We start from the raw sequence: 11,168 nt of genomic DNA on the forward strand, positions 1-11,168 counted from the left end.
CCACCCTCACAGGGAACAATTCCCAATTCCCAATATCCCATCCATCCCTGCCCTCTGGCAGTGGGAGCCATGTGTCCTGTCCCTCCACCCCTTGCCAAAGTTCATCATCTGTCGATGAGCAGACACCCTGGTGTTGGCTCGTGCTGGGGGAGGCACCTGAGGGCTCATTTCCCCCCAAACATCAAATCCTTTCCCTGGGCTGCTCCCCAGGGCGTTGTTTGTCACTTGGAAAAGCAGGCACCTCTCGCATGGCTGCAGCCACAGCTGTGACTCCTCATCCCCCTGGCTCCTGTGGCTGCTCCACTGCAGCAGCTTTCAGACAAACATCTTATTTTGCAAAACAAATGTGATTTCTGGTGCATGCAGCCAGGCTGGGGGATGATGCCCCATGCTGCAGGGCAGGGTGGGCACCAGCATTGCAGCAGGAGGGAGCACAGCTGCACTGGAAGGGCTGCATTGGTGATTTGGGCACCTCAGGGGCATCTCCTGCTCCACTGGTGGCAAAGTCACCTTCCCCAGCACAGAGCCCTCCCTCCCACTGCCAGCACGGGCTGGGCAGGCAGCACGACCAGGGCACCAGGATTGTCCCACGGCTTGTCCTGCCCTTTGAGCTGCCCTGGATAGGTGACAGGGCGCATGGATGTCACAGGCTGTGCCCTCTGCCGGATCCACTCCTGTCCCCAGGATCTCCTGGTCCCAGGGGAGGGAGGCCCCCACACCGCCCCTGCCTGCACAGGGGACAGCCGCGGGGACACCGAGCCGGGCAGGGGACGGACTTTCCGCGGGGCTGTGTGATGGAGGGTCAGGGGCTCTGCAGACACTGAAGGGGGCTGGATCCTCGATCTGCTCCCTGTGCCCCCATCCCTGTCCCCGTGTGCTGCAGCTGGGGACCCTCAGTGGGGCTGCACCTGGACCTGTTCCCCCATGCCCGTGTGACTCATCAGGGACCCTGGACAGGGCTGTGCCCCCATCCGGGTGTGTTTCCCGGGGGGCTCCGTGCTGCAGCTCCGCGGCCGTGGGGGCGGCGGCACCGGGACCCCCCGATCCCCGCGGGGCCCCCGGAGCCCCGGGAGGCGGTGCCGCCCCCGAGCTCCCCCCGAGGCCCCCCCAGAGCCCCCTCCCGTCGGGGCACGGCGCTCGCAGGAGGCGGCTCCGCCGCAGACGCCGCTCGGTCACCGCCGCGTTCACCTCGCGGAGCCGGGGCTGCCCGTGACACCGGGAACAGCGGGAACAACGGGACACCGGGCATACCGGCAACAGCGAGAATACCGGGAACAACGGGAACAGCAGGACACCGAGAACACCGGGAACACGGGGGCTGCCAGAAACACCGGCGCTACCGAGGTTGCCGGGAACACCGGGAACCCCGGGACACCGGGAGCAGCGGGACACCGGGACTGCCGGTCCCGCGGAGCCGGGTAAGCGGGCGGAGGGAGCGGCGGAGCCCCGGGACCCCGCAGGCACCGAGGGCTGAGGACCCTCGTGGGGACGAACCGGGGGGGCCCGGCTGGGATCGGGCTGGGAGCGATGGAGCCTCGGAGGAGCGGGGGAGCCCCGGGGGTGGCGGAGCCGCTCCTGCCCCGAGCCCCGGCCGGGCTGCGAGGGGTCCGGGCCGGCGGGACCGGGCGGGCCGTGCTGGGGCACAGCGGAATGGGGGTCCCAGCCCGGCCGGGGTGCGGGCCCAGGGGACCCCAGAGAGGTCTCGCTGCCCCCCGTCCCTGCAGCCTCTTCCCGGCTCACCCAGGGGGGCACGGGGGTGCCACCGGGGCTGTCACGGTGCCGTCTGCTCCCCTCGGGGCTGGAAGCTGAGCAGGCTCATCCAGACGTGACATTCATTTACACCCTGGCTGCTCTGCCTGGTGCTGCCCGAGGTTTTGGCTCCCAGGACATGGCCAGGACCTTCTCCTCCGCCGGCTTGGGGAGCAAATCTGTGCCCCCACCGGGTGTGGGTGGCGGCAGAGCCGAGCCGCCCCCGCTCCTCCGCCTCTCCCCAGGATCGGGGTTCCCGGCCCGGTTTGAGACGCGCCCCGGCACTGGGAGCGCTGCTCAGGCTGGGAGCGGCCATGGGGGACACGCCTGGAGCCGGATCCCTGCGGAGCCTCGTCCAGCTCGCCTGGCTGTGCCTCTTCTCCTCCGTGCCGGTGAGCGCCGGGCTGGGGCCGGGGCAGCGGGGTTGGCACTGCCGGGCTCTGACCCCGGGGCGGCCCCATCGCGGCCCCATCCCTGCTCCATCCCTGCTCCATCCCGGCCCCATCCCGGCCTCATCCCGGCCCCATCCCTGCTCCATCCCGGCTCCATCCCGGCCCCTTCCCGGCTCCATCCCGGCTCCATCCCTGCTCCATCCCGGCCCCATCCCGGCTCCATCCCGGCCCCATCCCGGCTCCATCCCTGCTCCATCCCGGCCCCATCCCTGCTCCATCCCTGCTCCATCCCGACTCCATCCCGGCTCCATCCCGGCTCCATCCCTGCTCCATCCCGGCCCCATCCCGGCTCCTGCCCGGCCCCATCCCGGCCCCATCCCGGCCCCATCCCGGCTCCATCCCGGCCCCATCCCGGCTCCATCCCAGCTCCATCCCGGCTCCATCCCAGCTCCATCCCGGCTCCATCCCGGCTCCATCCCAGCTCCATCCCAGCTCCATCCCGGCTCCATCCCAGCTCCATCCCGGCTCCATCCCGGCTCCTGCCCGGCCCCATCCCGGCTCCATCCCTGCTCCATCCCGGCTCCATCCCGGCCCCATCCCGGCTCCTGCCAGCCCCATCCCGGCCCCATCCCAGCTCCATCCCGGCTCCATCCCGGCCCCATCCCGGCCCCATCCCGGCCCCATCCCGGCCCCATCCCGGCTCCATCCCGGCCCCATCCCGGCCCCATCCCGGCCCCATCCCGGCCCCATCCCGGACCCATCCCTGCTCCATCCCGGCTCCATCCCGGCTCCTGCCCAGCCCCGGCTGTGGCCGCGCTTCCCGGGGGCTCTCAGGGCTCTGCAGGCTCTGACCCAGCTCTGGGCTCGCAGCACGGCGGGGCCAAGGTGCTGGAGAAGACCTTCGAGGAGTGGCTGCGGTACCGTGACGAGTGCCTGAGGAGGATGGCGAGCGAGCCCTACCCGGCAGGTACACAGAGCCAGGGCTGGGGCTTGTCCCTCTCCAGTGTCCCCTGCCCCGGTCACCCACGGGACTGACAAGGATCTCCACGTGTCCGATGGGATACCCAGGGCTGGGTGTCCCGGGGGGCTGAGGCTGCTGTGGGGCACACGGGCCCATTTCAGGGTGGCATCAACCCCCTCAGAGGTGCTGGGACAGCAGGGCTCGGTGTGTCTGTGCCACCAATCCGAGCACTGGCTGTCCCTGTCCCTGTCCCGCCCTCGGAAGGGCTGTTCTGTAACAGGACATTTGACATGTACGCCTGCTGGCCCGACGGGAGCCCCGGCACCGCCGTCAACGTCTCCTGCCCCTTCTACCTGCCCTGGTTTGAGAAAGGTGAGGATGCTCTCCTGCCATCCCCGAACTGGAATCCAGGGCTGAGCCCTTCTGGGGCTGGAGAGGCTCTCTGGGCTCCTCTCCTTTCCCCTGACAGGGGCTCCGTGAGCAGACCCGGGGTGAGGGGACACCGGGGCTCAGAGCAGACCTGGGGTGAGGGGACACCGGGGCTCCCATGAGCAGACCCGGGGTGAGGGGACACCGGGGCTCCCATGAGCAGACCCGGGGTGAGGGGATACCGGGGCTTAGAGCAGAGCCAGCTCTGCCCGTGCCTGCCCTGGAGAGCTGAGCAGGGGCAGATCCCTCATCCCGGGACAGGGGCTTGGGGAGCCTGGGGCACTGTGCCTGTGCTTGGGGAGCCTGGGGCACTGTGCCGGTGCTTGGGGAGCCTGGGGCACTGTGCCGGTGCTTGGGGAGCCTGGGGCACTGTGCCTGTGCTTGGGGAGCCTGGGGCACTGTGCCGGTGCTTGGGGAGCCTGGGGGACTCTGCCTGTTCTTGGGGGAGCCTGGGGGACTGTGCCGGTACTTGGGGAGCCTGGGGCACGGTGCCTGTGCTTGGTGAGCCTGGGGGACTGTGCCGGTACTTGGGGAGCCTGGGGCACTGTGCCTGTGCTTGGGGAGCCTGGGGCACGGTGCCTGTGCTTGGGGAGCCTGGGGGACTGTGCCTGTACTTGGGGAGCCTGGGGCACGGTGCCTGTGCTTGGTGTCCGCAGTGAAACACGGGCTGGTGAGCCGCAGGTGCGGCACCGACGGCCAGTGGGTGACCGTGAACGGCAGCCAGCCCTGGAGGGACTATTCCCAGTGCGAGGATGAGCTGGAGGTCACCGCTGAGGAGGTGGGACACGGCTGGGATGGCCGGGGCAGCCTGGCCGCGGTGGACACGCACTCACCCGGGGCTCTGCTCCCCTGCAGGAAGGCGCCCGCCGGCTCATGGTGAGCTTCAAGGTGCTCTACACCGTGGGCTACTCGCTGTCGCTGCTCACCCTCATCTCCGCCCTGCTCATCCTCACCGCCTGCAGGTAGGAGCCGGCCCTGCCCCTGCTCCCTGCCCGCCTGGCGGCCCCGCCTGACGCCGCTCCCGCAGGAACCTGCGCTGCACCAGGAATTACATCCACGCCAACCTGTTCGCCTCCTTCGGCCTGCGCGCCACCTCGGTGATGGTGAAGGACGCGCTGCTGGAGCGGCGCTGGGGCGTGGAGCTGGTGCAGGTGGCGGACTGGGAGGCTCTGCTGAGCCACGAGGTGAGCGCTGGGCTGGGGACAGCGTGAGAGCCTCGCCCTGGGCAGGGCTGGGGGGGATTGGTGCTCATGCAGCCCCAGAGCCCCGCTGGGTGAGCTCTGGGGATGCCAGGGCTGCCCATGCACATGATGGTCTTGGGGTGCCTGTGTATGGTCCTGGGGTGCCCATGCACCTGATGGATGAGGTCTTGGAGTGCCTGTGGTGGTCCTGGGGTGCCCATGCACCTGATGGATGAGGTCTTGGGGTACCTGTGGTGGTCCTGGGGTGCCCATGCACCTGATGGATGAGGTCTTGGGGTGCCTGTGTATGGTCCTGGGGTGCCCATATCCCTGATGGATGAGGTCTTGGGGTGCCTGTGTATGGTCCTGGGGTGCCCATATCCCTGATGGATGAGGTCTTGGGGTGCCTGTGTATGGTCCTGGGGTGCCCATATCCCTGATGGATGAGGTCTTGGGGTACCTGTGTATGGTCCTGGGGTGCCCATATCCCTGATGGATGAGGTCTTGGAGTGCCTGTGGTGGTCCTGGGGTACCCATACACCTGATGGATGAGGTCTTGGGGTACTTATGTATGGTCCTGGGGTACCCATACACCTGATGGATGAGGTCTTGGGGTACCTGTGTATGGTCCTGGGGTACCCATACAGCTGATGGATGAGGTCTTGGGGTATCCATACACATGATGGATGAGGTCTTGGGGTGCTATTCATGGTCCTGGGATGCCCATCCACACATTGGACACACTTTTGGGGTGCCTGTGCTGCCCATGACCCAGCAGGTGAACTCTTGGGGTACCTGTGCACTCGCTGGGTGAGCTCTGGGGGTGCCAGTGCTGCCCATGTGTCACTACAGGACACGAAACAACACGAGCACACAGTGCTGCTCTCAAGGTGAAGAAAAGGGAAGTTTATTATCTGACTCTAACATTTATAGATTTCTAAAAGTGCCAGTGGATTGGAGGGTGACAGTGCCACCTCTCCAATGACACTGGACATACCAACAGTCCATCAAATTTCTCTTCTATGAAAGAATGCAAAACAATGAGTTATTTACAGAAAGTGTGTGAGAATGTAAACAGAAAGTTCGTTACAAGAATGTAACCATCAGAAGGCTTAGAAAATCTTAAAAAATCAGGGTGCACACCCATGCACCTGATGGATGAGGGCTTGGGGTGCCTGTGCATGGTGCTGGGGTGCCCATGGTGGGCACGCTTTTGGGGTGCCTGTGCTGCCCATGACCCAGTGGGTGAGCTCTTGGGGTACCTGTGCACCCACTGGGTGTGCTCTGGGCCTTTGTGGCACCTGAGGGATGAGCCCTTGGTGCCACCCGTGCCCCTGGTGGGTGAGCTCTGGGGGTGCCTGTGCAGCGTGGGGCAGCTCTCAGGGTACCTGTGGCTCCATGGGGTGGCTCTCAGGGTTCTTGGGGTGCCTGTGCAGCACCACCCCCCCGTGGATGAGCTCCTGGGGTGCCCACGGTGACCATGGGGTGGCTCTCCCGTGGCAGGCAGCGCTGGGGTGCCGTGCAGCACAGGTGCTGATGCAGTACTGCATCCTGGCCAACCACTACTGGTTCCTGGTGGAAGCTGTCTACCTCTACAAGCTGCTCATCGGGGCTGTGTTCTCCGAGAAGAATTACTACAGGCTCTACCTCTACCTGGGCTGGGGTAGGGGCCTCCTGGGCGTGCTGTGGGGAGGGGACAGTGCCCGGTGTCACCCGGGGGCACCACGGTCCCAGGAGGGTGCAGGGTGGGGGCTCTGCCACCCCGGGGTCCCCCCAGCACGGGGGTGGTTTCTCAGCTCAGGAGGGTGCTTGGTTTTACAGGGTTTGCTGTGTGACTTGCAGGGACCCCCGTGGTGTTCGTGGTGCCCTGGATGGCTGCCAAGTACCTGAAGGAGAACGCGGAGTGAGTGGGGATGGATGGACAGGGATGGATGGATGGATGGATGGATGGATGGATGGATGGATGGATGGATGGATGGATGGATGGGTGGACAGGGATGGATGATGGATGGATGGATGGATGGATGGATGGATGGATGGATGGATGGATGGATGGATGGATGGATGAGGGATGGATGGATGGATGGATGGATGGATGGATGGATGGATGGATGGATGGATGGATGGGTGGACAGGGATGGATGGATGGATGGATGGATGGATGGATGGATGGATGGATGGATGGATGGGGGATGGAGGGATGGACAGGGATGGATGGATGGATGGATGGATGGATGGATGGATGGATGGATGGATGGATGATGGATGGATGGATGGATGGATGGATGGATGGATGGATGGATGGGGGATGGATGGATGGATGGATGGATGGATGGATGGATGGATGGACGGATGGATGGATGGATGGATGGATGATGGATGGATGGGGGATGGATGGATGGATGGATGGATGATGATGGATGGATGGAAGGATGGATGGATGGATGGATGGATGATGGATGGATGGATGATGGATGGATGGGGGATGGATGGATGGATGGATGGATGGATGATGATGGATGGATGGAAGGATGGATGGATGGATGGATGGATGGATGGATGGATGGATGGATGGATGATGGATGGATGGATGATGGAGGGATGGATGGATGGAGGATGGATGGATGGGGGATGGATGGATGGATGGATGGATGGATGGATGGATGGGGGATGGATGGATGGAGGGATGGACAGGGATGGATGGATGGATGGATGATGGATGGATGGATGGATGGATGGATGGATGGATGGATGGGGGATGGAGGGAGGGATGGATGGATGATGGATGGATGGATGGATGGATGGATGGACAGGGATGGATGGAGGGATGGATGGATGGATGGATGGATGGATGGATGGATGGATGGGGGATGGATGGATGGATGGATGGATGGATGGATGGATGGATGCATGGATGGATGGATGGATGGATGGGGGATGGATGGATGGATGGATGGATGGATGGATGGATGCATGGATGGATGGATGGATGGATGGGGGATGGATGGATGGATGGATGGATGGATGGATGGATGGATGGATGGATGGGGGATGGATGGATGGATGGATGGATGGATGGATGAAAGAAGGGATGGATGAAAGAAGGGATGGATGGAAGGGGGTCTTACTGGGATGCTCAGAGGCTGCTGAGGGTCCCTGAGCCCCCTGGCTGGGTTGGAAAGCTCTTGGATGATGCTGCCCCAGCCCATGGTGATGGTGCTGTGTCTCCTCCCCTCTCTCAGGTGCTGGGCCCTGAATGAGAACATGGCTTACTGGTGGATCATCCGCATCCCCATCCTGCTCGCCTCCCTGGTAGGGAACAGCTGCCAGCCCTGGGTCTGTTTGGACAGCAGCAGCTCAGCCCCTGGCCCCTGGCCCTGGGAAGCTTCCAGCAGAGGCCAGGAGGCAGAGCTGGCCTGCAAGGACCAGCCAAATGCTCAAGGGGTTCAGCAGTTTGCTGACCCTGGTTCTGGGGGTTCATGAAGGAATCTGGGGTGCTGAACCCCAAGGAAAGGGGCTGGGGGTGGCTCTGCTGCTTTGTAGCAGGGGTTTTGGGATGGCAGGAGGGGAGGAAGGGCAGCAGCAGCCCCGGCAGCACAGGGGGTGCCATCTCCTGCTGGCTGTCACAGCCAGGGCGGGGGTGCTGGGCTCTGTGTGCCCCTGCCCTGTCTCCCCCTCCCAGATCAACCTGCTCATCTTCATGAGGATCCTCAAGGTGATCCTGGCCAAGCTCCGCGCCAACCAGAAGGGCTACGCCGACTACAAACTGAGGTGGGTCACACCCCTGCCCTGTGACAGTGCTCACAGGGTTCCAGGATGAGGGAGGAGATGAGGGTCTGACTCCCTGTTTCAGAAGGCTTGATTCATTATTTTATGATATAGATTACATTAAAACTATACTAAAAGAATAGAAGAAAGGATTTCATCAGAAGGCTGGCTAAGAATAGAATAGCAAAGAATGATAAGAAAGGCTTGTGGCTTGGCTCTCTGTGCAAGCCAGCTGGGCTGTGATTGGCTATTAATTACAAACATCCAACATGGGCCAATCACAGATGCACCTGTTGCATTCCACAGCAGCAGATAATCATTGTTTACATTCTGTTCCTGAGGCCTCCCTGCTTCTCAGGAGGAAAAATCCTAAGGAAAGGATTTTCCATAAAAGATGTCTGTGACACTGCCCCTCCCCGGGCCTCTCCTCCACCTCCTTCAACGACCACCCTGGGATTAACTGGGAGTTTTGCTGTCCCCTTGCTGTCCCCCAGGCTGGCCAAAGCCACCCTGACCCTCATTCCCCTCTTTGGGATCCACGAGGTCGTTTTCATCTTCGCCACAGACGAGCAAACCACGGGCATCCTGCGCTACATCAAGGTGTTCTTCACCCTCTTCCTCAACTCCTTCCAGGTGAGGGGGGAGTGAAACAAATCCTTGCTCTGGGCACACCATGGAGCAGAGATCAAGGGCTCCCTCTCTGGGCTTGTTCTGTGGTGCTTCCATGGGAAAGGCAGCACTGCCTCTGTCCTTGAGGGCGTGCTGCTGCCTCCTGTGCTCTCTGGGCAGCGCTGCCATGGGGACCCCGGCCCTAAAAACACCCAGGAGTGGCCTGGGGGGAGCCTAAGCCCATCCCAGCCCCAGGAGAGGGACAGCAGGGAGGGGACTCACTGCTGGCTCTCCCTGCAGGGCTTCCTGGTGGCTGTGCTGTACTGCTTTGCCAACAAGGAGGTAACATCCCTGGCCCTGTCCTTGTGTCTGTCCTGTCCTTGTTGGCACCTCCTGCCCACCCCACCCCGTGCCTGCAGGGAGGGCACAGCCATGGATAAGCCCCTTCTCCCTCCCCTCCATGGCAGGTGAAGTCTGAGATGAAGAAGAAGTGGCAGCTCTGGAAGCTCGACCACCCGGTGCTCTGCTGTGCCCAGTGAGGGGGTGACAGCCAGGGCAGAGGGGCTGCAGGGAGCTGTGCTGGGCAGTGCCCACCCGGGATGGCCAGGCTGGCACGGGTGTCTGGCTGTGCCACACGGGAGCTGCTGGAAGGGACATCCCTGCTGTGACCCGAGGGGAGGTGGCACCCCTGGCTCTTGCCTGGCATTGCTATGTGGGCAGCCCTGCTGCTTCTCCCCTGCCTGGCAGCCTCCCCAGGACACCTCCCACACACAGGGAGCCCCTGGACACCCACACCGCCCTGGGCACCTGTGGGACCACAGCGGGCAGGGGCAGCCTGGCCCTGCAGGGGCAATGGGAGATGCTGCCACACCCTGGGCCACAGCACAGCCTGTCCCTGTCCCCGTGTCCCAGCCCAGGACCATCTCAGCAGGCATCCCCAGCCACCCTGTGAAGCTCTGCACAGCGAGGGGCTGCTCCTGCTCCCACCCTCATCACTGACACAGAGCAGCAGCTCCCATCCCCTCCTCGCTGCCCTCCAGCTGCACAAACCCCTGGTGCCCCTGCCACGGGCAGAGCCAAGGATGGAGCCCCAGAACCACCTGGGAGTGAAGGATTTGAGAGCAGCAGCTCACTGGGGCAGAGCCCAACCTCCCCCGTGCCAGGTTCAGCACCCAGCCCAGCCTCCCCTGCTCTGTGGAGGGAAAGCTGGATTGCCAGCCTGGCAGGAGCTCAGGAACCAAAGGCTAAAATCCTGGCAGTTTGCTTTCCAGGGGGGGTGCCAAAGCATCCTCCCGCCCTGGCCTAGCAGGCTGTGGATCCCAGGAAGCCCAGGAGGAAGAGAAGCAGCCGAGGTGTTGTGGTTTGAGCAGGGCTGCTCCTGTCCTGGGGGAGCCCAGAGCAGCTGGAGACACCCCCAGCCCCAGCCCCTCACTCTGGCCCATGGGAGCAGCACAGACACTGCCAGAGCTCGTTCCCATCACGTCCCTTCCTTTGCCATGCACGAGTCCCCTCCAGGCAGGAGGAGGCACTGGGAGCTCCAGGAGGTGCCCATGGACACAGGATGTTCTCCTTGGACACAGGATGTTCTCCATGGACACAGGATGTTCTCCAGGCCCTGCTCCTTCCCCGAGGGGCTGGGGGAGCCGCTCCCAGTGCCTGAGGGAGGAGCTGCCCCGAGCACACAAAGCAAAGAGGCTGCACCAGCCTGGAGTCACGGTCCTGGATCGATGGAACCCCCACGAGACCAATTTACACATTAACTCTCTTTTCATATGTAAATAAATATTTATTTTTCAACAAGCAGAGCCTGCTGCTTCTGTCTGCTGCAGGGGAGGGAAGGGGCTGGTGGGCAGAGACAGCTGAATCTCAGAATGGAATTGGGGGGAAAGAATCTTAAACCCCATCCACTGCCCCAGGCTGCTCCCAGCCCTGCCCAGCCTGGCCTTGGGCACTGCCAGGGATGCAGGGGCAGCCACAGCTGCTCTGGGCACCCTGTGCCAGGGCCTGCCCACCCTCACAGGGAACAATTCCCAATTCCCAATATCCCATCCATCCCTGCCCTCTGGCACTGGGAGCCAT

General features: G+C 63.2%; 1 protein-coding gene across 1 annotated transcript; it reads left to right on the forward strand.

Moving 5' to 3' along the window:
* The first annotated feature begins 1,257 nt into the window (after positions 1–1,257).
* Positions 1,258–10,118, forward strand: LOC131090239 (glucagon receptor-like). The gene is made up of 14 exons (XM_058035489.1): positions 1,258–1,418; positions 1,995–2,141; positions 3,012–3,108; positions 3,367–3,474; positions 4,188–4,309; positions 4,387–4,493; positions 4,559–4,715; positions 6,216–6,375; positions 6,555–6,615; positions 7,955–8,024; positions 8,395–8,483; positions 8,975–9,113; positions 9,390–9,431; positions 9,557–10,118. The coding sequence occupies exons 2-14, from the start codon at positions 2,064–2,066 to the stop codon at positions 9,626–9,628; spliced, it is 1,302 nt and encodes a 433-aa protein (XP_057891472.1). The 5' UTR covers positions 1,258–1,418; positions 1,995–2,063; the 3' UTR covers positions 9,629–10,118.
* The last annotated feature ends 1,050 nt before the right edge of the window (positions 10,119–11,168 follow it).

The sequence above is a fragment of the Melospiza georgiana genome, chromosome 16 (genome assembly GCF_028018845.1).
Source record: "Melospiza georgiana isolate bMelGeo1 chromosome 16, bMelGeo1.pri, whole genome shotgun sequence".
NCBI lineage: Eukaryota > Metazoa > Chordata > Aves > Passeriformes > Passerellidae > Melospiza > Melospiza georgiana.

Bases quoted from the DNA above. Each gene is read 5' to 3' on its own strand.
- LOC131090239 (XM_058035489.1), top strand. From the start codon at position 2,064: ATGGGGGACACGCCTGGAGCCGGATCCCTGCGGAGCCTCGTCCAGCTC. The intron at 4,310-4,386 runs GTGGGACACGGC...GCTCCCCTGCAG, and splicing joins TGGAGGTCACCGCTGAGGAG to GAAGGCGCCCGCCGGCTCAT. The intron at 6,376-6,554 runs GTAGGGGCCTCC...TGTGACTTGCAG, and splicing joins CTACCTCTACCTGGGCTGGG to GGACCCCCGTGGTGTTCGTG.